Source organism: Aspergillus lucknowensis (genome assembly GCF_044049455.1).
Source record: "Aspergillus lucknowensis strain CBS 449.75 chromosome Unknown BJX67scaffold_6, whole genome shotgun sequence".
Taxonomy (NCBI): domain Eukaryota; kingdom Fungi; phylum Ascomycota; class Eurotiomycetes; order Eurotiales; family Aspergillaceae; genus Aspergillus; species Aspergillus lucknowensis.
Genome location: NW_027263550.1, coordinates 637,532 through 662,011, shown reverse-complemented (window position 1 = coordinate 662,011; position 24,480 = coordinate 637,532). Strand labels below are relative to the sequence as shown.

General features: G+C 51.5%; 9 protein-coding genes and 1 non-coding gene across 10 annotated transcripts; 5 read left to right on the top strand and 5 right to left on the bottom strand.

Moving 5' to 3' along the window:
- Positions 1-5,202: 5,202 nt before the first annotated feature.
- On the bottom strand, positions 5,203-6,788 carry BJX67DRAFT_378437 (cytochrome P450; the record flags this gene model as incomplete). Its single annotated transcript, XM_071032341.1, has 2 exons — positions 5,203-6,543; positions 6,594-6,788. The coding sequence occupies 2 exons, from the start codon at positions 6,786-6,788 to the stop codon at positions 5,203-5,205; spliced, it is 1,536 nt and encodes a 511-aa protein (XP_070889454.1).
- A 792-nt stretch (positions 6,789-7,580) lies between these two features.
- On the top strand, positions 7,581-10,412 carry BJX67DRAFT_284673 (uncharacterized protein). Its single transcript, XM_071026714.1, has 10 exons — positions 7,581-9,083; positions 9,135-9,222; positions 9,275-9,387; positions 9,439-9,486; positions 9,543-9,577; positions 9,631-9,719; positions 9,768-9,803; positions 9,860-9,913; positions 9,966-10,102; positions 10,156-10,412. The coding sequence occupies exons 1-10, from the start codon at positions 7,670-7,672 to the stop codon at positions 10,212-10,214; spliced, it is 2,073 nt and encodes a 690-aa protein (XP_070889453.1). The 5' UTR covers positions 7,581-7,669; the 3' UTR covers positions 10,215-10,412.
- BJX67DRAFT_345830 (4-hydroxyphenylpyruvate dioxygenase family protein) lies at positions 10,329-12,020 on the bottom strand. The gene is made up of 4 exons (XM_071028379.1): positions 11,183-12,020; positions 11,063-11,122; positions 10,655-11,012; positions 10,329-10,598 (listed from the first exon to the last, which is right to left on the bottom strand). Exons 1-4 carry the CDS (start codon positions 11,842-11,844, stop codon positions 10,464-10,466), a joined length of 1,215 nt encoding a protein of 404 aa, XP_070889452.1. The 5' UTR covers positions 11,845-12,020; the 3' UTR covers positions 10,329-10,463.
- A 194-nt stretch (positions 12,021-12,214) lies between these two features.
- Positions 12,215-13,203, top strand: hmgX. Its single transcript, XM_071028378.1, has one exon. It carries the CDS (start codon positions 12,286-12,288, stop codon positions 13,057-13,059), a length of 774 nt encoding a protein of 257 aa, XP_070889451.1. The 5' UTR covers positions 12,215-12,285; the 3' UTR covers positions 13,060-13,203.
- On the bottom strand, positions 13,160-14,913 carry hmgA (putative homogentisate 1,2-dioxygenase (HmgA)). Its single transcript, XM_071028377.1, has 4 exons — positions 14,697-14,913; positions 14,135-14,644; positions 13,432-14,082; positions 13,160-13,379 (listed from the first exon to the last, which is right to left on the bottom strand). Exons 1-4 carry the CDS (start codon positions 14,762-14,764, stop codon positions 13,259-13,261), a joined length of 1,350 nt encoding a protein of 449 aa, XP_070889450.1. The 5' UTR covers positions 14,765-14,913; the 3' UTR covers positions 13,160-13,258.
- A 145-nt stretch (positions 14,914-15,058) lies between these two features.
- On the top strand, positions 15,059-16,524 carry fahA (fumarylacetoacetate hydrolase FahA). The gene has a single exon (XM_071028376.1). The coding sequence runs from the start codon at positions 15,162-15,164 to the stop codon at positions 16,461-16,463; it is 1,302 nt and encodes a 433-aa protein (XP_070889449.1). The 5' UTR covers positions 15,059-15,161; the 3' UTR covers positions 16,464-16,524.
- Positions 16,525-16,568: 44 nt separating this feature from the next.
- Positions 16,569-17,267, bottom strand: maiA (maleylacetoacetate isomerase MaiA; the record flags this gene model as incomplete). Its single annotated transcript, XM_071030910.1, has 1 exon — positions 16,569-17,267. One exon carries the CDS (start codon positions 17,265-17,267, stop codon positions 16,569-16,571), a length of 699 nt encoding a protein of 232 aa, XP_070889448.1.
- A 484-nt stretch (positions 17,268-17,751) lies between these two features.
- BJX67DRAFT_285440 (uncharacterized protein) lies at positions 17,752-20,036 on the bottom strand. Its single transcript, XM_071026717.1, has 2 exons — positions 19,566-20,036; positions 17,752-19,502 (listed from the first exon to the last, which is right to left on the bottom strand). The coding sequence occupies exons 1-2, from the start codon at positions 19,743-19,745 to the stop codon at positions 18,159-18,161; spliced, it is 1,524 nt and encodes a 507-aa protein (XP_070889447.1). The 5' UTR covers positions 19,746-20,036; the 3' UTR covers positions 17,752-18,158.
- A 1,213-nt stretch (positions 20,037-21,249) lies between these two features.
- BJX67DRAFT_t31 lies at positions 21,250-21,368 on the top strand. The gene has a single exon. It is a non-coding gene; the product is annotated as a tRNA-Leu (tRNA).
- A 366-nt stretch (positions 21,369-21,734) lies between these two features.
- Positions 21,735-24,320, top strand: BJX67DRAFT_370357 (putative C6 transcription factor; the record flags this gene model as incomplete). The annotated part of the gene is made up of 4 exons (XM_071030909.1): positions 21,735-21,954; positions 22,009-22,549; positions 22,610-23,514; positions 23,575-24,320. 4 exons carry the CDS (start codon positions 21,735-21,737, stop codon positions 24,318-24,320), a joined length of 2,412 nt encoding a protein of 803 aa, XP_070889446.1.
- Positions 24,321-24,480: the final 160 nt, after the last annotated feature.

The window sequence follows — 24,480 nt, the reverse complement described above, 5'->3', positions numbered from 1 at the left end:
TCCAAAGTCGTGGATGGTCCTTCCGGCCTCCCGATTTGTGTACTGTATTGTTCTCGGTAAGCCGAGCTCGCGTGTGGGGGACCGGAATCCCAGCACCCCCCGCAAAAGTGACACATTTGGCTTCTATCCGATGAGAGGACCACGAGCTAACAGGAAGGAATCGCATCAAAACTCAGTTACCACTCGAAAGTCCCCCTCACGCTCAATTCAGACATCACCACCGTCATCATTCCGACAATGGCGACGCAGTAAACTCTGTTTCCCCGTGGCAACTCACACGCAAGGCTTGCCTCGTGTCTCCCTCCCCAGAACGCTGTGGAGAAGTCAAGCTGGCACCAGTCCATGTGTCGGATGAGCTTCGCCGCCCGGACAATCGCTGAAATGGCCAATTACCAGGGCTGGAATTTGGTTGCACGCTTTCTTGAGGGTTCATTCAAGTTATCAATGCAAAACGTGGGGAAAAGAGCGCCTCCGCTCTGGCGTCATGACTATTTTGTCCTTCGAGAATTTCAAGGAGACAGCGGCAGATCAACCTCGCGGACATGTCTGAATACGTGATTTCTGGCGCGAGCACGTTATTCTTCGACGCGCAGAATCAGTCCTCACCTCCTCCGTTTGATCATCAACTCCTCAGTAAATCCTGAGAATCGGACGCAACACAGAGCTTCAAGAGGAACAGTCACCCCCAGACAGGGAGTTGATGAACAAGAGGAGCCCTGAGCCAAAGGCCTGATTCATCGGGAGGGTCTCTTGTGTTTTGTGGCTGTGGAATTTTACTCCTCCACTGAGAATGGCCAACCCTTCGAGGAAGGGTCATGTTCCGGTTGTGAGTAGCAGCATACGATACACAGAGGATCTCGACATGAGCTCTCTGCTTGATGTCATTCTACCGAGGCCCTCACCTGGGTGAGAGAAGATAGTCAAAAGAAGTTTGAGACAAAAATGGGAGAACTCGACATGCGTTCAATACAACTTGTTTTGGATGTAAAAGGCGTCGTCCTGAAAACGGATCCTGACCGTTCCCCCATTTTTCAACACCGCTAACTGCTCATGGTTAGTGGTACCGGCCGAATACGAAGAAAGACGGTGAGTCGGCATTCCGTGACAGTTCACTTGCCAGTGCCAATCACTTTGCAGATCATCAACTCGATGTTCTCACTTCATTTACCGGGGAACCGTGGTGCTGCACTGGCGGTGGTGGTAATTCGCGTCGAGCCCGCATTGTCACCTCCTCGAGTGGACGACCACGACTTTTGCGAGGGGTGGCCTCCTGATCGTCGCCTTTCATCCAGAACGAAAACGGGAGCAAAGACGAAAAGACGAGTGGTTCGACGTCGAATCCGGAGCTCGGAGGATCCTCCACATTACCTTGGAAGGTCGAAGGATGCGGAGTCCTTCCGTCTGGTTGGGTTTGGCGGCACGATGTGTCGGGAAATGGAAGGATGGAAGAATGTTCGAAGGCCAGCGAGCGAGAGCAAAGTGGAAACGGCTCATTCAATTTCCCCCGCAGAAGGGAAAAACTCAATCCGCAGGGGTTACGATTGATGGAAAATTGAAGGAGTTATCCCCCTCCAGCCCAACGCCAGAATTGGTATGAGCTATCCGTATCGTGATTGGGTAAAATTGACTTGGGGCTTGGGGTCTTTTGACACTTCGAAAAACGAGGTCCTGAGGATCTCCTGGACGTTTGAGGTCGTTTCGGATGCAGTTGTCCGGAGGTGGACCATCTTTTCAAAAGGGAGCGAAATCTCTCCAGGGCGAGGAGCGCCATTCAAGTTCGGAGAGGAAACAAGCAGCCTGGGTGAGATTTAATCACGTGATGGACGTCCTGCTGCATGAAACAGCTGAAGGATCACACGCCCTGGATTGATGCCAGCGCCTCAGGTCGCCAACCATGCGACCGGTGCCACTAGCGAAAAACCCTCGCTGAGCCCGTGAATCAGGTCAGCAGAAGTGTGTTCGTTGCGTGTTGAACAGGCATGAATGCACAAACCTTCAAGGCCTAGTTCCACGTCAATGACTGGAAAGACCCTCGTCGCCTTCTCGAGCTGAGAGGTTCCCTCAGTCAGGATTTGATGACTTGGTCCGCAAGTCCCCAGCAGGTCAGACTGCGTCCGACACGGCAGCCCACCTCGTTCACTCGGCAGTTGGGCCGACAGCCGCATCTACACTCCACATACATCCGGCCAGCGAGCTACCATGAGCCCACCCTACTCGGTCTGCAATTGTTTCGCCTCCATGTGAATGAGGACTCAGAATTCATTACTCATATTCATAACTCGTCAGCTTATGGGACGCAGCGCATATCAGAGCTTGATCAGATAGAAGCAACGATTTTGTCGGCCCGCAGCGATATATTGGCCGTTTGTATGAAGCCCACACGATAAAGAGAGAACCTGCATGGAATCTGCAGGAGAAAAGGTCTCCAAAGTGACATAGGGATCTAGAAGATATGGTGGGGATCCCCATATTTCTTTCTGGTCAGGGACTTAAATATGGCGCCCCTCCCTGGATAGATTCCATACCTTTTCATATTCTTAAGCATCTCTTCATATGTCTGTTTTAGGAGGCCTTTCTAGTGTATCGTTTTGCTTTCCCCTTCAAATACTGGCCGTAGCCGACAGATTCAGCCATTCCGCCCTGCCCTCGTCAAGGTTTACTTTCAAAATTGTTGCATTCCTGTTCACAATCCTAGATAATGACGTATTCCTGGAGAAGTATGCACAGTCGTGCCGCGACCCCTCGCCTCCTGTCCTAATAACCTCGCATTATCGTCCAGCCATTGTTCGAGTCCGTCAAGATTCAATCGGCGTCCGTGGTATCTATGCAGCCGCATGCGGTTCATTCTCTTCTGCCACATTAAGGACCGGCGGGTAAAAGGCTATTTGATCTAAGGGTGAGAAAGTCATGGATTCTTTGACTTAGTCTTGCCTTCGAGTTTCCTTTCCCCGTCCTCGTTCGAAAACGACACTGTTCGGCCGAGTTCATACCCACCTGGCAAATCTGGCGCATATATGCAGAGGTACTGGCCGCAGCACCGACTGCACCACAAGGCGTGAACTATCTTGATAGTTTGTATTTAGTTCCAAAAATTCACCGTGGATTCAACGGGACGGCAGAGGGAGAGCCTAGAGCCTTGAGGCATATCGCCCATTCCCAGAACAAGGGGCGTGGCAGGGTAGAGACTCTTTCCGACTTGCTCTGGTTTTTTGATGCAAGAAATCGATATCACCAGGAAGCTATGGGGCTGACGGATGGATGGTCCATCCGTATCGATTAAGAGCTTTGTGGCGCTTCTCATCAATGAAGACTGGGGACATGTGCAGGGTTCGAGATGGCAATCGAGAGCGAGGTTGTAAACCTAGAGCCACCTCATGAGTCACTCCAACGTACGAGACAAGGAGAAATGGGCTTTTTGCAGGACAAAAATACTTCTCAAACCTGGCGTGGGCTCCTTGTTGGGGATGGGAGTATCACGATGCTGCTCAATGATCCCGGGGATGTGGAACATTTGGGGTAGGGTGAAGTCGTCCTGCTCCCCAAAGTCAAGCATAATGGCCTGTTGGCACACAATGTGGCGCTCAGGTTTTATAATTCCTTCACAATGGTTCTATTAGGCGGGGTACGTCTCATGTTGGATCAGAGTAGTCGGGTGGTGGTGCCAGGCTATTGATCGACTGTATCGGTCCTTCATTAAAGTCTGTGCTGCTCCAAGGGAAATGGAGCGAAGGCGAAGATCCCCAGGTAGCATCTGCGCGACCTTCCTCAGTCCCGTCTCAGCGGCGGTGGCGAAGACCACGAAGCGGCCGGGACTCGGTCCATCTGCTGTTGATACAACTTCAGCGGACCTTCTTGACAATGGGATTCCGTGTGGCACGGGTCGGTTGCGGTTGCCTAAGGAGATTGTGAGCGGCTGCTCGATGGCATCTGCGAGGCAAGCGCGATGGAGTCATGTACTGGAATGGCAAGAACAGATCTACGCGTAGTCCCACTTGTATCTGGACACATGATAGGGAAGGCTGTACTAGTATTAGTAGTATCTTAACAGCCATATCTCCATCAAACTATGGATCATTTGCATTGGAAAAGCGAGCCCTAACTCTATATTTCTCCGCCGAAGCTTCGGCCCGCTGGTCACAACGGCGGCGGCGAAAACATGGGGAATGGGCGATTCTATGCCAACCCGTTCGAGCACAATTTCAAGTTATCAAATAAGTGGTAGGAGAAGAACGGGCACAGAAATGCGGCCTGAGCACGAGCAAAGACAACCTGGGGCGATGGACGCGAATGGCCAACTGGACGAGATCAAGAGATACCTTCACGGCAGCATGAAGTCGAACTCTGCCGATAAAAGGCCGCGTAACTGATTGAAATTGCTCGTCAGGTTCTGTTCCATTACACCGGCTTACGTACAGTACTTTCCCCTCAGGTCCCTTGTCACATCTCGCATCGGAGTCGCCGTGATGGAGGGTAGAGAAACACACGGCCGATGAGAGCCGAGACTCGACGTGATTCCTGGGAATAAATCCTGCGGTGAGGAGAAAATGCCTCCCTCGCTTCGTCATTTTGCGTTGTCGACGGAAAGAGCAGTCCCCAGACAGAGACTACCATAAGGTGATCTCCGCACGTGGACGACCACATCAGTGAGAGATGGGGGATGGCGTTTATCATCGAGGCTGTACTCTGAGTTGAAACTGAGCGAACTCAGGATCTGCTGTTGATTGATCTCAGGGTCACCGGATCGTGTGTGTTGGCAGCGTCCTTAATAGAGGGTATAATTACAGTCGGTCTACGCCTTGATTCTCTTCGTTCTTCAGGCTCTCGCAGCTGACAAATGTCACATTCAGTAACTATCCAACAATCCAACAGATATTAGATGTCTGATGTTGTATTCATGTCATCGTCCAACCAGTCCTGTCCTTGCCACTTCCCCGTGTCTAATCATGTGCATGCCACCGCTCCCCAGAAATTAACCGTATTCCCGGTGAAGGAGGGTACTGAGTTGGCACCCCTCAGCCTCAACCTTGTCTTGCCTTAGTCTCATGCAGCTAAAAGTAGGTAGATGACCCCCGATGTGCTGACCCTCAGACACCAGGTTGCATCCGATACTCTGCGTCGTGTCTCGAGGCGCCTTAGGTACAACCAACACGAATTGCTAGCCAGACGGGAAACACAGGGCAAAGCAGGATATTAATGGGATGGCTACGAACTCTCAGGAAACCGCCGTTCCCATCCAACAACAGCCGGCTTCAAAGGCCCAGAAAACATGGACGAGTAATCTGTTTCAGGAACGCCCTTTTTCCCATCAACATTGTACAACTTCAAATTGCGCACGATTGTGGCGACGATAACACCGAGGTTGACGTATGCGAATTTCTCCCCAATGCAACGATGACGACCTCCACCGAACGGCAGATACGGGCTGTTTGTAGCCTTGGATACAGCGCCGTAGCCGTAATCAACTAGTTCCCCATTTTCTTCACCCGCGTCAGGTTGTTGGTTCTCCCAGCGGTGTGGATCCCAGACGTTGGAATTGGGGAAGTACTCTTCACTGAGCGCAGTCGCACCGGGAGACGCGAGTAGGACGTGACTCGGGGGAACAACGTAGGATGTGCCGGGGATCGGCATTGGGTTCTTCACCTGGCGGAGGATTGAGTGGATAGATAAGTGCAGTCGGAGAGTTTCTTTGATGACGTTCTGATGGAGAGGAAGGAAATCGAGGTCCTTATATTGGAGGGGCTCGAAAAGCCCTGTGCGATTGTCATATTTGAGGTTATTGAGCTGTTCTTGGTAGAGCTCTTCAAGGATCCGAGGCTCTGAGGCAAGTCGCAGTACAATCCAGCCACTAATCGACGAAGACGAGTGCTGCCCAGCCATTAGAAGGGTAATCATCATGTGGGCAATCTCCTTGTCTGGTACAGGTGTCCCGTCCTTATACGTGCAGTGCATCAAGTTCCATATCATATCGGAGGTTTGGATGTCTGGATTGCTGCGGCGTTGCTTGATAATCTCCATGTACACATCGCGCATCCGCGCATGGGCGGCATCTCGCTTGCGGTTTTGAGGTAAGGGAGCCCACGGCATAACAAAGTTGATTGGAGTAAATCCCTGCTCGAGGTCGTGGTAGAGGTCGGCAAATTCCGTGGTGAGCTTCTTGCGAACTTCCTCTCCTTGCAGTGCAACAGCAGCAGTGAAAATCGTAAGCTCCGCCATGGCAGCAGGAGCATCCAGTATGCCAGAGTTACCTTTGAACCGAGGCGATGTCTTCAGATAATCAAGGACTTCTTTCTCGATCAATTGTACATAGGATTCTAGGGCACTCTGCGTGAGGCCAAATTTGACGAATTTCTTCTGCTCCATGAACTTGGAATTGGGACAATCATAAACGACGTCGGATCCAAAAACAGGGATGGTGAGCGGTCCGTAGATCTCCTCCGCATTGACATCCTTGAGCTTTCCGTTGAGAATGAAGTCGTTACCCTTGATGCCTAGGTAGACAGTGGTTTTTCTTCCGAGCATCACAAACGTGAAAATATCGCCGTACTGATCAAGTATCTGTTAGAAAAGCTCAGATATGTTAGAACATTACCGACCTTCTCCCTGTTAGAGAAGAAGAACTTGTATGGGTTCATTCCATAGCTGATCGTGTTGCCCAAGAATGGGATCCAGTGAAAGACCATAGGCGGTTCATTCCTGTTGTGGAAGAATAGCTGGCGGGCGACATTGAATAGGATCACAACGAGGGCCCCAAAAAGGGCATAAGAGCTGACCAAGATCGGGGAAGTCATGATGAAATCTGGTCGGTGGTTCATAGAGGGGAGGTGAGAAGTTGAGGGAGACATCGAAGAGCAGAAGGAATCCGGCGACGATGATTGACGGGTCTCTAGCTGAGCTCTGGTAGGCATCCACTGCTTCTCCCGGAACCAAGTTTCAAATCATCAGGTGTTTCATGCTCATCTGCGCTTCTCCTTCAGAACGGATTCCTTGGCAGCTCCGGAAGCTGCTCTCCCGGGTCAGACCATGGGTATCGCCGATTCACAACATAGAGGTTTGATATTCATAAGAATCCAGACCACCCCTGAGCAGCTTGGCAAACATTCGGTATCGAAGACCGACAGCACCCCTTGCCGAGTTTCATGGTCTCCGAGTCCTTCGAGCTCGGTTCATGGAATCGTCTTGAGTCTTCCCAGAACGGCGACCTTATTCAGCTTTATTTTGACTGCGGCGGAAAACGAGATCTGTCTCTTTATATCTATCTTGAGTGGCCAACGACCAATGGGTGAAGGATACTGAACGGAGATGGGGATGTGGAAGATGAGTTGCTGTGGAACGATCAAGGATGGAGAAGGATGTTGCTGCCTCAGGAGACGGTGCCGTCGTATTCCCGATCTGGCTTAGTGCAAGATTTTGGAGATCCCAAGAAATCCAACTGAGGCGAATCGAGTCACTCTCCATCACTGCTCCTCCTCGGCGTGACCCACGTTGACTCATTCAGAGACACAGTTCTGGTCGACAGCTATATATGTAACTTATCGAACTGTCTCTATGTCTGCTGGAACCAAGCGAACTCATATTACCTAATCAGTAGAGAACATCTTGATTCTTGTCCCGTTTCACCTCCTCCTCCTCCCATCCTGTCAGCACTAGATCCCGTCCCACTAAATTGGACATGGCATTGTCAGGGTGTTCGGTACCTTCCAGCACCGGTGCGAGCCGCAGACCCATCCCCCAGACAGAGAGCTCGAATCCAAGGGAGTACCAGATCAACCAACTCAGACGACGTTTCCGTCCCACTGAGAGCACTGATGAGTCCGGAACCACGTTATCCTTTGGGATGGTCCCTTCGGATCCAGACTTTCCCTTTGAACTCCAGCATTTAGAATGTATTATGCACGTCCCCCATACATATCCCGCGCGCGGGCGGCCTTCTCTGCAAGTGTCTAACCCCGAAATGGAAGCCGCTTTCCAAGAGAATGTGTCGAGGGGGTTCGACGACATTGTGGACAGCTCGCTGCGGATGGGTGGACGTGGCACCCTGCTCAACTGGATGAATAGCCTGGACCGACACCTAGAGCGACTACTTACCACCACCGAAAGAGGACCGACTCTCAAGTTTGTTCCCAACGTTGGGAGAAAGGAGGAAGTCCCTAGCGAACCTCTAGTGGATGACTCAAATTCCTTAGCAGTGCCTCACATGGTTGACTGGAAACAAGAGTCTAGTGCCCCTTCGGATGCTAGGTCACGTCCAGTTTATACGCCGGAAGAGAAGGCCCAGGCTGAGAAGCGGAGAGCAGTTGAGACGAAGCAGCTTGAAGCGCGCCTTGGAAGATTACCCTTGTTCCACAAAGCTAGTGGCGGGCTGTCGTTCATAATACCCATCCAGCCCACCAAAGTTGACCGACTTCCGGTTTCTCTACGATCTGTTAAGACTGTCAAGCTCGCGGTGCCCCAGCTTTATCCCATCGAGCACAGCTCCGTTGAGTTGCAAGGAGTCCATAGCATGGAGGCCCATGCTGCTGAAGTGGGTTTCTCACAGTGGCTAAAGCATAACCTTCAGCTGAACTTGATATCGCAAGTCAATTACCTGGCGAGCAATATGCACAACTTAGCAAAGACGGTAGTTGACATCCGTGAGCCGGAACAGCCTGAGCTGGACAAGCTGGTATTAGAAGAGTCACGCCCGTCCAAGGTAATGGATTATTCCATTCTTGATGATGATAAGCCGCATCTTCATATCGTCCAGCGGCCCCCGGAGTGGACCATTGGCGACCATGGGAGTGGGAGCGAAGAGACGGAAGTCACCACAACAGAAGATGAGTACTCAGACGACGAAGAGGATGGCGGTGCACCGATCCAAGATCTGCCGGAATCGAGCACCGAGCATGGCGTGGCTTTGTCATTTCCCTTCCTGGAGCTCTACGGCATTGAGCTTCTCGAACTTGTCGGACTTTACATCACGGTCAGGTGTGATAGATGCAAGGAGCCATTAGATGTTCGGAGCATTCCCCAGACGAGAGATAGCAGTGGCAAACTATCTCCCAAGATCGAGATTTGCAAGAAATGCTCAAACTGCATGAGTATCGGTATTCATTATTTTCCTCTACGCAGCTAAGGATGATTGCTCATCGTGCCAGGGTTTCGTCGTTTGCTTATGCACCAAAATGCCAGTCGCGCCGGTTATCTCGACCTGGATGGGTGTACAGTTGTAGACCTTCTCCCGAGGTAAGTCAACTTGCGGACTTTATCTGAGATAGAGCTGAAATAGTCTGGCTAGTGGGTTTATTCCTACATGCGCTGAATGCTCAACCACATTCCCTGGCCCTGGCGTCGTTGCAGTCCGTGGAGAGAGCGCTATGGCCAACTGCCGCCAATGTCATCGTAAAATGGGTGCGCATATTCTTCTTTAAAAAAAGATTAACGGTCACTGAGAGCCTGTAGTGTTCAAGGTCCCTGAGGTGAAATTCCTCAAAGTCGGATCCGCCGCGTGTAAGTGCCTACCAGAGAAGCAATGATTTGTGTCATGCACTCATCTCTAATTCTAGTCACATCTCGAGACCGTGCACCGAATAGGAAGAAGGTGCGCACTCCTGCGCTATCAAACCGAAGTGCATCAACTGATTATCTTGATAGCCAAAAGAGACACTTGGTATCGTGGCCGGCCAGGAACTGCCCCGTCGCGGTCGATGCATGCATTACAGCAAAAGCTACCGTTGGTTCAGGTACCTCCTCCATACCTTCCTGTTTGATAATATCTAACGTCTCTATAGATTCAGCTGCTGTGCCAAAGTCTTTCCTTGCGACAAGTATGTATCTCTTTGCCATGCCAACCTTTCATCCAATCCTGACCTAGGTTTATCAGATGCCATGATGCAGCCACGGACCACCCAAATGAGCATGCAAATCGCATGATCTGGTGAGTATTCCATCCTCCTTGGTCTCTCTTCGGCTAATCTTAATTCGTACAGCGGTTTCTGCTCCCGAGAGCAAATATACCGACCCGAGAACTGTGGAATCTGTCGTTCATATCTAATCGGCAAGGCCGGGAGTGGGTTCTGGGAAGGGGGAAAGGGGACACGAAACAAGACCCTTATGAGTAGGAAAGGTGTGTTGGTTCGAATTTTGGCTTGTTTTAGGGTTTGTGCTAATTCATTGTAGATCCACGGAAGTACAAGCGGCGCGGAGGGACAACGCCGGGCTCGTCGAAGAAGAAGTAGCACAGAAATGGCTGTGAAGAGACTAGGCTCTCGTGAACGTACTAAGCACTAGTTAGAACAGAATCGAGAACAGTTCTCCCCGGGAATTCTACAGGGTATAATGGAGCGTAGTGGAAGTTGATCTGTTAAATAAAGCAATTCGGGGTTTAATGTAGGACGGATATCAGCTAAGCAAGTACAGGATAATAATAGAAGTACTTTATGCGACGAGAAGAAGAGAGATTGAAACTACAAATGAGATTGGGACATCTAAACAAGATTCCCACGCAATTCCTGCTCTCGCTCAATGGCCTCAAACAAAGACTTGAAATTTCCAGCTCCAAAACCAGAGAAGTTATGGCGCTGGATGATCTCAATAAACACCGTGGGACGGTCCATAAGGTGCTGCACCGCAATCAGCGTTCTGTCTCACAGGTAACGCTTGAGCAGAGAAAACCTACCTTCGTGAACAACTGTAAAAGATACCCATTTTCATCGAAATCAATCAAAATATCCAAAGCCTTGATCGTCTCGAAGTCTTCGTGCAACTTCAGGCCAGCCTTTTTCAATCGAATCTTGATATCCTCGTAGTAAGTGTCGGGTACTTTGATGAACTCGACGCCGCGGGCTTTCAGATTCGTTATATCGCGGATGATATTATCCGTTAGGAGGGCAATGTGCTGCACGCCGGCGCCGTTGTAGAAGTCGACGTATTCCTCAATTTGCGATTGCTTTTTGCCCTTTGCGGGCTCGTTGATGGGCATTTTCACGATCTCGTTGTATGAGGCCATTACTATGCTCTTCAAGGCAGAGAATTCGCTGCACGATTATCAGTGTCGCCATCATGAAAGAAGTTAGGGCTAACACACGTGCAGATCTGCTTATCGTCAACAGACCAGAAGCGGTGGAAACCGAGGGCTTTTTCGTAGCTATATCTTGTTAGCTCTTTCCCCCTGCTGTGAGACGGCAAGCTGGGGAGGAGAACATACTACTCGCAAATCTTATCCATCTCATCCCAATCCTGGTTCCCCACACAGTGATCGATCCGGTTAAGGAGGACATCCGGTAGAAGCGACGCAACCGGATCCTCAGCACCAGCTTCGGCTCGGTACCCGGGTAAAAAGACACCACGGTAGCTCCCCCTCTCAATCAATGTATGCGTTGTCTGTCCATATGTCTGGATTGTAGCTGTCACAACCCGTCCGTCCGCATCCTCAATGGCTCTCGGGTCCCTCACGGCCTTCGCACCGTTCGCCACCGCAGCACCGAATACGGCCTCAACCGAGTCAACTTCAAATGCGACATCCTTCACCGCATCCCCGTGTTGCTCGAGGTGGTAGTGGATTTCTTTAAGGAGCTCCTGCTCCTCCGGTGTGAAACGGTCGATCTGGTCAAGCGAGCGGAGCGGGGAGGTCAAAACGAAAGTGATGGTGCCATTGCGGATTACGTGGGAGCAGATGGCGCGGGAGTTTGTTTCAAGGCCTCGGTATGCGACGCGCTTGAAGCCCATCCGGGTGATGTAGTATGATGCTGCTTGTTTGGCGTTTCCGACGTACCAGTGGACATGGTCGTAGCCGCGGTAGCTGGCAATGGAGGAGGGGAGGTTTGCTGAAGAGGAAGGGGGGCTGGAGGAGATTGCTGAGGGTGCCATTTCTTTATTCTTATCTGATCAAGATGAGGGTCTAATCTGATCTTTGAAATTGTGTTGATGATGCTCTTGATGAAAAGCTGCTGCTTTGGGAGGACAAGGGTCCTGTTATAGACCAAGTCGAGGGATTATGTCGGACACGTTTACAACTACCCGGCCCCATGGCAGCCATATCAGCTTCGAGCCATTATTCATCGAGGTCGAGTGACGGTGAGACGCAAGCCAAACAAATCCGAGAGGATGGAGTCGGCTGGAGGCGGATGTTTGGGCGCAGATGATTCCGGGAATCTCGAAACATCCGACTCTGCCCGGAAACTATCCGGCCAAAAGCTCTACACATGACATGCGGTTACTCTCATCAACTCATCAACATCGTTTATCCTCGTGAGCCTTATTCTCTCTCATGCCAGTACTCAAAGTAATCATCGAGTCTACACTATCACGATGTCTGCCGCAGCAACACTCACGCCCTCTAAACCATCCCTCACAACCAACGACTCTGCCGTCCTCCAAGCCCTGTTCGATGCCGAGTCCTCCCCATCTTCCGCAATCAACATCGACTCTACCCTCCCTCCTCTCCCTACACACCTAAACATCCCCGCCGGAGAACTCAGCTTCCTCCAGTCCCACGAGAGAGAGATAATCTCAGCCCTATCATCATCAACCACCCCCACCCGCGAAGCAATCGAATCCGCAATCAAAGAGCTCGACATCCTAATCACAGCACACCCAACATACCCCGCCGCCTACGCAAATCGCGCTCAGGCGTTGCGGATGTTAATCGAATCCCCAACCTCGTCCGAAAACAACACGAACACAGACACGCATCTCTTTACGGAGTCGAACGCACCCTACGTTTCTGCTCTTCTCTCCGACTTGGGGACAGCAATAAACCTGTCCACGCCGCGCTCACCCGCAGACTCGGTCTCACCACTCCAGGCGCGACTGTTGGCGGATACGCACACGCACCGTGCGTACCTTCTGCTGAAAGTGTCTCGGAAACTTAAGGAGGCGGATAATGTCGAGGGTGTTCCGAGGAGACTGAAGGAGGTAGGGTCAGACGGGCTCGAGGAGATGGCGAGTCGAGATTTCTTCTTTGGAGGACGGTATGGCAATAAAATTGCGCAGCAAATGGCAGTGCAGACGAATCCGTACGCAAAAATGTGTGGGGCTATCGTGAAGGAGGCGATTAGGAAGGAGGCTGAGGGTAATCAGTAGAGTTATTCAAGTATGCAGCTAGAATAAGTTATTTCATTGGCTTTAATCTTTTGGTGTATCCCGGGTTCTAGAAGATTTGACTAGTTTTATGACACTAGCGTTTTATTCATGATAACGATAATACTTTGACATTCATAAGGCCGGTATATTGCTAAAGGGATTAAATCGCATATACTGCATATACAAGATACTCAATCACCTAAACCTTGTTGGGGTTTTCGAAATGCCTCTTCAGTGGCCGCCAGCTGTGCTCGTTGTACTCCTCCTGGACCTTTTGGCATGTCTTCAGTCCCCACTCCGACACACCAACCATGAGAGAACTGACCATAAATTAGTAACTTCAACATCAGAATAGAAAGGTCGGATACCCACCTCTCAAACATGAATGCCATGCTACCCTCACCAACCTTGACCGGCTTCAAGTCCGCATTGCTAGCCCCCTCGAACGCATCCGAGTCTGGTCCGTGAGCGCTCATGATGTTGTGCAAACTTGCACCCGCAGGCTGGAAGCCACCTCCCGTCTTTGCATCGTAGTTACCGCTAATCAGACCCATAAACTCGGACATCGTGTTGCGGTGATACCACGGAGGGCGGAAAGTCTTCTCCGCGACTAACCACCGGGGTGGGAAAATGACAAAGTCCGCGATAGCGGTACCAACATGATCAGATGGGCCGGTGAGGACGGTGTAGATGGAGGGGTCGGGGTGGTCGAACGAAACGGAGCCGATGGTATTGAACCGCCCCAAATCGTACTTGTAGGGGTAATAGTTGCCGTGCCACGCGACGATGTCGAATGGGGTGTGATCCTGGCGAGCAGAGAAGAGGTGATTGTTGAACTTGCTGTACAGGCGGTGCTCTGATGGTTGCTCCTCATCGTCAAAAGCGGCAACGGGAGCTTGGAAGTCCCGCGCATTGGCAAGACCGTTGGATCCAATGGGTCCAAGCTCGGGGAGCTGAAAATGACCCTGGTATAGCTCGCAGATATACCCTCTCACAGGGCCATCAGGTAGCGTAACACGGTATCTGTTTTGTCAGTACAATGTGCTAATGAAAATAAAGTTGGAGTAATACGAACCTTACACCACGAGGGATCACACAAATCTCATTGGGACGAACTACCAGATTCCCGAGTTCGGTCTGAATGTCCAACACGCCATGTTGGGGAACAATCAGGAAGTCCCCGTCCGCGGAGTAGAAAGCTTCCTTCCCCATGTCTTTACCGGCAGCGTAGAGTAGAATCCCGAGACCATGCTTCATGGTCGGGTCCCCAGAACCAGCCACGAGGTGCAATCCATGAACCCAATCAACAGACTTGTCCAAGTCGAATGGGTTCCAACGGAGCTGATTGGGAATGTGATGGAGCTTGTGTGCCTCCGTCGTCATGCGGGTGTGGTATGAGTTGACATCCTCCTCGACGAAGTTCTCGTGTGCTGCTGCAGGGAGGATGCGATAAACCCATGTTTGTCTGTTCTCGTGCCGAGGAGCAGTGAACGCTGTTCCGGAGAGTTTCTCGGCGTACAGACCGTACGGGGCCTTTTGGGGGGAGTTGTGGCCTACAGGGAGAGCACCTTCGATGGCTTCAGTTCTGCAAAGGTCAGCTTAACAACTATGCCCCGAGGCTGAAACTAGCGACGCACTCATGGTAAGAATCAAACCCATTTTGGTAGCAGTACGGATCCTTGTATGAGAATTCGGTGATCGGCATGCTGGCTGTGTGGTCTTCAACGTTCCGTGGTATTGAGGAGTGTAGAGTCGAGGCTCAGTCTATATAGCACTTCTGAGAGCACTTGGAACCGAATAGAGGCTTCACGGGAGCCCTGTCTGTCTGCCGACCGAGATTGCAGGAACCTGCAAGAGGGAGCTGGGGGACAATCACGTCTTTGTCCGTGAGAGGCAACCGCGGAAATCGAAGACCGCAGCAAACAGCCGGGAATAAGCGGGCGCGGGTGCTTTCCGCAGTCAGCGCTTCTCCTCCTCCATGGAACACCTTGAGATTTCCTGTCAGGCCGTTTTAATTCTTGTTTCGTCCTCTCCGTTTGTCCTTCTCTCACCTCCTATCTCATCCCCTCGAACTACTCTTCCCTCCGCGACTTTCCGCCATAATGACTTCTTGGCTACAGATCCCCAAGAATTCGCCCTTCTCTCTGGCCAACATTCCATTTGGCATCATTTCGTCATCCAAGACTGCATCGCGAGTCCCTGCAATCGCGATCGGAGACTATGCCCTGGACCTGAGCGTTTTTACCCAGGCTGAGGGCTTCTCTCAGCTCCCCATCATCCAGCCCCATCTAAACGTCTTCAGCCAGCCTACCTTGAACGCATTCGCAGCTCTCGGACGGCCAATGCACCGGCAGGTTCGAGAGTACATCCAGAAGGTGTTCAGCTCGAACACGCAATTTCCCCAAATTCTCAAGGACAATGCCACCCTTCAGCAGGAAGCTCTGCTGCCGCTGTCTGAGGTGACCAACCACGTCCCTATGCAGATTGGCGACTATACGGACTTCTATGCCGGCTTGAATCACGCCTACAACATTGGGGTTCTTTTCCGTGGACCAGATAACGCACTACAGCCAAACTACAAGCACCTCCCTGTCGCTTACCACGGCCGCGCATCGTCCGTGGTCATTTCCGGCACTTCCATCCACCGTCCCAATGGCCAAATTCTAACGAACCCAGCTTCGAACCCCAAGATTCCAACATTCTCTCCATGCAAGAAACTGGACATCGAACTGGAAATGGCCTTTTTCGTCTCTCAGCCCAACGAACTGGGCAAGCCTGTTCACATTAACGAGGCCGAAGACCACATTTTTGGAGTAGTACTAATGAACGACTGGTCTGCGCGCGACATTCAAGCATGGGAATATGTCCCACTTGGGCCGTTCAATGCAAAGAATTTTGGCACAACGATCACCCCTTGGGTTGTCTTGATCGATGCACTCGAACCTTTCCGCACCATGGGCATAGAGCCCGGGAACAGGGACTCTCTCCTTCCCTACCTGCGTGAAAAGCGCGCCGAGAACGCCTACGATATCCCACTCGAGGTCGAGGTCACTAATGCAGGGGGGAAGCCTACCGTTATCTCGCAAAGTAATGCGAAGAACCTCCTTTACTCATTTCCCCAGATGCTGGCTCACCATACAATCACGGGCTGCAATCTAAACACCGGCGACCTTTTAGGGAGTGGCACGATCTCCGGCACGGATAAGCAGACCGAGGGGAGTTTCCTCGAGCAGACGAACGGGAAAACCCCCATTAAGCTAGCTGATGGCTCTGAGCGGTTTTTCCTTGAAGATGGGGACACTGTAATTCTCCGCGGTGCGGCAGGGACGGAGGGGAATTACGTAGGATTTGGAGATTGCGTTGGCACCATCCTGCCCGCTGTTAAGCTTGACTTCCAATTTTGAGGGTTCGGATTATGATGAGCTGGCTAGCAATGAAATAGGAATGGAAGATATAGACATCACACCCACACTTGACACCGAATTATTGAACTCTAGCCCTACATGCACTCACTCTTCAAGCAAAGAAGACCAGGTCCTGAACTCATCCGGTGTATCCCCCTGCGTCGTCCAATGCCCCTCCCTAACAGCCGGCTCCTTCTCCAGTGCCGCCGCTATCCGCTTGATGGTGGGATATCTCGCCAAGTCCACGGCTGCACGCTCTGCCCCCCAAACGGCAGGAATCAAACATACATCCGCAATTGAGATGCTATCACCGACACTGAAGGCCCCAGCAGAGCGCGCGACTATCGCCTCATAGGCCGCGAACCCATCCTCGATCAGACCCTTCGACCATGCCGCGCGATCAACGCCGAAGCGCGCCACGCGCTTTAGAATCCGCAGGTTCGTGACCGGCTGCACGTCGCAGGCTATAATGGCGGAGAGGGTGCGGACTAGGGCGCGAGCTTGCGGGTCGGAGGATGGCGGGAGGAGAGGCGTGCCTTGACCTGGGAAGGCTTCCTCAAGGTATTCGAGGGCTGCGAGGGATTGGGTAATTGTCACCGTTTGCGATTCTGTCTCGATTATAAGTGTGGGGACCGTGGAGGAGGGGTTCACGGCTTTGTTCCCGGGGCTTGACTGTTCGCCTTTGAGGAGGTTGATGGGGATGGAGGTGTATGGGATGGCTTTGAGGGCGAGGGCGATGCGGAGGCGGGCGGAGCAGGAGGACCGGAAGTAGGTGTAGAGGGTGACTTTCGGGTTGGAGGTCATCTTGACGCGCTTTTCTTCGCTGGGAGGCCGCGATGACAATCTGGGGATTGGGCCGAGGAACGCTCTTCCAATGTTCATAAGTCTCGATGAGCCAGTGTATGAGGGGGTGGCGGAATGAGTTCCGCCACCCCAATACCCGTGTGCCGGCGGGCAAATTCCCGCGATTTTCCGAGGTTCCACGACGTCTTCTTGAGATTGAATCTGGGCCCAACTTCAAAGAGCTGCCCAGGTCGATGTGCAGCATTTGATTCACTCGCTCTTCGGAAGACTTTGATCTTCGGGCTTCAGCACTTTCAAAGCGTTTAAAGGTGTGAAGAATAATACCCTCAACCGGCTCCCGTGTGCGAATATTATCTCCATACAAAGCGGCATTGTACAGTACCCTAGCCAATCGTGCTGGCAATTCCTCGCTTCTGGGAACTAACAAATCTCCAAACAAGATAATGGCGTGATATACTTTCAGCTGTAACAATCACGCCCCCCAAGACAGGTACTATTGTAGTCAGAAGAATCAAGCTCTGCCCACCGGGAGCCCGCTCGAAATTGCAGCCCTAGGCCTTTCTGCCACCATCTAACCCCAACGCCTGCTATGTACAGGCTCCCCATCAGACGCGTCCTCCTGGGATATATAAGTTACCTGTCTCGGCGCTGAAGATCGGTGCACCTGAGGCACGGCTGCTTCTAGTCCGGATAGTCATCATATATAATAGCGATACTCCTCAGCCCTGCATCGGCCGAGTAAGTGATATAACATCGTTGGTCGGGATCATCCGTCGTAAAGTCGGGGTCATGAGTTGTATTACATAAGAATGCCAAATCACCATTCTTTCCCCGCGAGATGTGGCTTGTATCAATCTGCCTCGTTGGTTTGCAGGAAGCTGTACCTGTCCTTCAAAACAGTTTTGTGGCCCATTTGAATTCGCCATTCATGCCCCAGTTATATCCTGCATTGGTATGTAAATCGTCTGTGTCTCTGAAAGGAATCTCAGTATTATCAATCCCGCGCAGTCGCACATCCGCACTGTGTGCTTTGAGCCGAAGAGCTCTCGTATCAAAAGCACTATCAGGTTCATCGAAAGATGCCTCGATCCATAGCTCGCGCAGCCGCGGAAATTGAGAGCGACGCTGTAAGAGCCGACAGCAATCGTCAATTAGATATTGCATCTGCGGCTGTGTGCTAAACCCTCCAATTCGTAGCACCTCCAGCGACTCTGGCAATCGATCGTGAAGGGGGACAACGTCAATAAGCCTGTCTCGTCCGCTTCCCGAGTCATGATTTTGGGAGAACCTAGGGGGATCAAAGTCCTGCGGGTCGTGCATAATGTAGCCAACCGCAACAGAAAGATTCGTGAGGACAGGAAAGTGGGAAAAATCCAGTGGGTAAACCTCTCCTTCCTGATGGATATAAATGCCGGGCTCGAAAGAAAGTGCAATATTTTCCAGCGTACCTCGAAGCGGATGAAGTGCTTTGGTGATGGAATCTGCTGGGAGCCTCACGTGCAGTCGTGGGTCCCAATCACGATGCAAGATGAAGGTTCTTACCGAGAGGCATTTCTGGACAATGGTTTGCAAACTGTATGAATCGATGCTGCAGTGGCGAAGCTCAAGGTGAACGATTGGTGACTCTCGAATCTTTCCGTCACTTTCTGGGTCCTCCACCGTGCCGTTCTCAGCTCCGTCAAACCAGCCATCCCGCCTGATCGGCCCCCAGTTGCTACCAAAGAAATGTGCCAGTGAAGGCATCTGAAAAAATGGAAGTATTTCAGAGGAGTTGCCACACGGGAATTCGGAATTGACTTTCAGATGGGTCAGATTTCTCAGGGCAAGGGCCGTGAGCTTCGAATCTACCTTGCTGCTATACGTTTCAGGCAACATGCGCCAGATAAATATTGGGTTCGATGACCAGTTCGACTCCAGCCTCGAAAGGTCGGGAAGGAATACAAAAGCAAGGGCAATGAGTGCGTCCAAGCTCGGGGAGGATTCTTGCAACTCGGAACACCAATGGCGTTTGTGCTCGTCCACAAGTGGGAGCCGACGCACCACGGCTGCCAGTTTGAACATGTCCAGCCTGTCAGGACGACCGAGAATGTCCCTTGCCACGTTTCGCTCCGCTATATCTTTGCGACGACGGGATAAGGACTGATGCGAGACCCAAGGGAGCGCATTGAGTTCGAGCGACCTTACGCACTGGGCAAGATAAGGGTTGGAGAACACGGACATGACAAACCGCCGCACCTTGTGAGATTAGCCACAGTCGACAGAAACTCCAACGTCTCAAACCACAGAGTAAATTGCTACCTTGCGTGATTCATCCCCGTCTTCTACGCCAAGTGTGACGTGCGAGTACAGGATAGGGGTCGCGATTCGATTGAATCTCTTGCTGAGGGATGCAAGAAGCGCCAGAGAATGGTTGTCTTTAGAGAAATGGTTCGAGAAGATGTGGTGGAGGATCTCTTCTGGCAGATCGGCAAGCAACATGCTCTGCTTGGGGTTGGCAACGTGCCAGACTCGCGCACAGGCACATCGTCCACTCTGGCAAGCCTCACGGGATTGCTTCCAGAGAGAAAAGTCTTCACCCTACTGCGAGAGAGGGAGACATAAATAGCCCCTTCAGCCTTTTGGTGTCCTGGAAGAAACTCGAGTTGGAGCCCAAGTCCGAGGCCGAGAGCTGTGCAGAGTACAAGCCAAGCCTGCTGATCTTACTGTAGTGGGCACATTGGTGCCCCGACAAACAGTTCAAGCTTGGATCTTGGCTCGGTCTTTTTAACCATCCAATAACCACATGACAATGCAAGTAAGTGCTTTTCTTGCAAGGCACACGCAGGAAACCCCCGGCCAGTGAGAGAGATGAAAAACAAGGCAGCCAGCCCTGAGAGTTCTCAAGGGGCCCGAAAAGGTTTTGTGTCTTTCAAATGATTTGCTGGCTGTGCGCGATCCATCGCCACCCTTCTCCTCAGTCTCCAGAGTCCAGGCACACTAGTGGACGGTTGAGCGTGATTGTGCTCAGGAGCAGGTTTTTTGAGGAATAATCTCATTCGTGTCCTGGTGACATGGTATATTTCAATTCTGAGTCAAAAATGTTGCCTTCATTACGATTTTGGCATGGCTCGGGTGCCGTCCGTCCCCATCTTCATCCACCGTCTGTGATGCAGATTGCACTAGCTGTATGAAGTTAGCCATGTCTGCACTCTGTGTTCGTCGAAGATGTGAGTCCCTGGCGATCACTATTCCCCGAATCATGCTGATTTGATTCTAAGTGACTCCCAGCGACAGCTTATCTTCAGCTTTCTGCAGCAAGTGCAAGGTAGTCTCGTGAAACATGGTGCGGAACAACTGGCGGCGAGTAAGTGTCCCGCTTGCTGGACCTAGAGGGGCGGGGGGAAGGTCTCCTCGGGCTCCTCCTTGTGGCTGCCAGGGCTTCCGCCACAGGCGGCAAATGCATTAGTTATGCTGCAGTTCATGTGCTGGTTTCCCGCAAAACACTCTCATCTCCCAGCCCGCCAAGTCGGGACGGCTGTTCCCACAGCCCTACCGGCGACCAAGCCACCCACCCAGTCCAAGTCCTGTGGGTGGCACACGCAGACAAGGGAAAACTCGCCCTATGGATCTTACTGTTGGGGATATCGGGTTAGTCGTAGTATACTCGATGCGACGCGCTTGCCATGTGCCATTAGTAACGGAATAATTGTGTCCTTCATGCGCGAATTAGTTTATATATTAGTTTATATGTAATCGCAGGATGGCCATATATGTATCGAAAATTGTGGGAGGTTCAGACACCGTTTCCTTACCGTATTGCAGTTTTCGATTGCGAGGATCGTGCAAGCTAATGGGAAAACTTTGGCATTCGCCTGCTCCTCTGAATCTGCTGTTGCGCGTTGGAGGGACGAATCGAAGCCAGATGCTTGCCTCAGGCTCATATTGTGGTTTGATGATTTGGAATATTAAGCGATTTACCAAGTATTAGTACTACCAATCAAATGGCAAGGTGGCCGAGCGGTCTAAGGCGCGCGGTTAAGGTTTCCTAATTCGGATCCCTCATCTTGATAATCAAGTTTCCGCGTCATTAATTTGGCGTGGGTTCGAATCCCACCCTTGTCAATTTTTTTTTGTTTCGATTTTCTGCGTTCAACTGACCGTGGGATCTTGATGATTTCGGTTCTGTTCTTTTCCTTCAGGTTCTATTGCTTTGTATCGACCGATGAAAGATCATTGGCTGTGCTCTGTTTGTGGTTTCTTTAAACGGTCCCCCCGGTGTGGGGAGGACAACGGGTATTTTGCGCCTCGGGTACTTACGGCTGTTTCGCGCCTTTTCTGTCACCTTGTCCTTTCAAGCCTGAAGCAGCAGCAACGGTAAGGAAATAGCCACCAGCTCCGGCTTATCTCTGTCATGGGTTAAATTCAAGGTGGGATGAGTAATTTCACATTTCCTGAAGGGTTCATTGGTTAGTTTCCGTGGCTGGAGACATGGAAGTCAGAAAGCCTTCGCGTGCCGGGAATCCGTCGGATCGGACGTACCAGCGTACCTACAAGGCATGCATTCCATGCCGCCAGAGGAAAGCCAAATGCGATCTGGGCGAACTTCCAGATGGGTCCCCTATGGGACCGCCGTGTGCGAAGTGCCGAAGAGAGCAAAGACAATGTGTATTCAGTGAGACCAGGGCCTGGGAGAGGAGGAAAAAGAGAGGTCCGTGACCCAGCGTTGTTTGTATCCTGATTCTGGAAAATTGACGGGAAATAGATTCTAGTTCGCAGGCAGATGGTGCTTCGACCCTGCCGAGCACGCGTCCAAGATTGTCGAGCAGCGCCCATCTCGATGACGAGGAGAGACTAGTGCGGCATGGTCCAGCGCCGGCGAACAATCTTGACGAACACTTGGAAAATGGTATAACTAGCCATCATTCGTATACTTCAGGGAAGCGTCATATCCGGCAGCAATCGACCTCGACGCTGGACAACTCGATGTTGCGGACTGTTGTATCGAGTGAGAACGACGCGCTGAATATTCTCTTCGAGGCGGCGGCGGCACACGATCAAGACGCTGCGTTGACTGAGCGGATTGTACAGTCGGGGAATACGTCATCCCTTGGCCCGTATGAGGCAAGCCGCGGAAGCCCATTCAGTCGAATGCACTCGATGGCTTCACCCAACACTTTGTCTACGGCAACTCGTCCCGTCGAAATATCTCCTGCATCGAGCGAGGTACTCGGTATCTGGGAAGCATGTCGATTCGTGATGATAGGGTGGTTCACATCAAGGGAAGCCGTTACACTTATTGATCTGTAGGTGCCCTAAACATGCACGCGGGTCATTAGTACACATAATCTAACTCTGCTACTCAGGTTCTTTAAGAACATGTCTTCCCTGTCACCGATCTTGACTCATTTCTATGCAGATCACCAGCATCATCGTGAACTGGTCACATGCGACCCTGTGCTTTGCTGCACAATTCTGATGCTTTCCTCGAGATATCATGTCTTACCTGGTCCGGGTGGCGAGTCGAGGAACTTTTTCATTCACCATCGTCTTTGGCAACACTGCCAACAGATTGTTACACGGCTCATATTTGGACAGGAAAGGGCCTCTAACTCGAAACTCCGAAGGATCGGGACAATCGAAGCTCTTTTGTTAATGTCCGAATGGCACCCTCGGTCGCTTCACTTCCCACCGGAAAGCGATGGATGGGACTCGGATCTGATCATTAAGGCCCCAGAGCCCAAGGAAGAGGACAAATCATCTAAAAACAGATTTTTGGAGGATATGATCGAGCCCGCTAAGCGGTCAGACCAGATGTCTTGGATGCTGTTGGGTGCTGCTTTATCACTTTCCCACGAGCTGGGGATTTTCGAGGCCGACAATGAAAGGCGAAGCTGGTCCTCTGGATACGAGGGGTTAATTCCTAGCGACCAGATAAAGCTCCGCCGGCAGCGAGTGCAGAGGCTCCTTTATGTGTATATCAACCAGCTGGCATGGCGGATAGGATGCGTCTCGCTGATGCCGCAAAGCTTGAACCATGCGGTTTTAAGCCGACAGACATCAAGGGACCTGAAGCAATCAGGAGTTCAGTGGTTGGGGTTTATGGATTCCTGGATTGATCTCACGAAGCTGGCGAAATCTGTGACGGACATGTTCTTCCTCTCTGCTGAGTTTGCCAGGCAGCAATTACACAGTGGCCGATATATTGATCTCTTGGACCACTTTCGCCCGCTGCTGCTGAAATGGAAGGAGGAGCATCTTCGCCCTGAGGGTAAGGAAAAACAACCTATGCGGGGCGTATATAGAACATTGTTGGCTAATCATCTCATAGCGCTCCAAAAACATTTCTATGACGCCCTTTTCATCGAGTATTACTTTGTGCGAGCCTACACCCATTCCATTGGTATGCAGGCGGTAGTGGAGCGTGTTCTTGCTGACGGTGATCCCAATGTTGAAGAAGTCCGTGCGGCCAATTTCGACCCAGTTGATTATGAATACATTGAAGAAGTAATCGAGGGCTGTTGTCGGATCTTACAGAAGGTTGCCGAGATGGGCGAAACTGGGGCATTACGATTTTCGCCAGTTCGCATCTTTCTTCGAGTCACAAGTTCGTCTATCTTCTTAATGAAAGCCCTGAGCCTCGGGGCGCGCCAGGCCAAGCTGCGTGAATCTCTGGACATCCTAGAGCGCTGTATACAAGCTCTGAAGTCCAATGCGTTGGACGATATTCACTTAAGCACCCGGTATGCTGCGCTGTTGGAGACGCATGTGTCGCGCCTGCGGCGCAACCTGCTTGCGTCTTCTAAAGCTGTGAGAGGCGACTATGGGTGTACTACACGTTCTTCGATGGCAGCCCTGAACACCGATACCGAGGGCAGTACACCAACGATGGACGCTCCTGCTCCAAATCCAATGCCTGATCTGGGCTTTGCTCCCTCATTTAACGATTTGCCCGCTGATGACTGGCTTTCTTTGCCCTTTGATCCCTCGATGGCTCCATTCGGCATAACCGGTGGAGGGCAGTTTCCAGCGTATGAGGGGGGTGCACTGAACTTTATTTGGAATCTGCCTTCGTGAATTCCGGGTCCAAGATAGGTAATGCTGACTTTTCAACCGTTCGGAAATGCTTTCCAATATCAGAAACAGTCTTCTCATTCGCTCGGAGGACTCCATCTATACCTAGGTACTTCGCACTCAACTCGATTGGTTAGGAGGTTCGGATGTATGCACCTCTAGA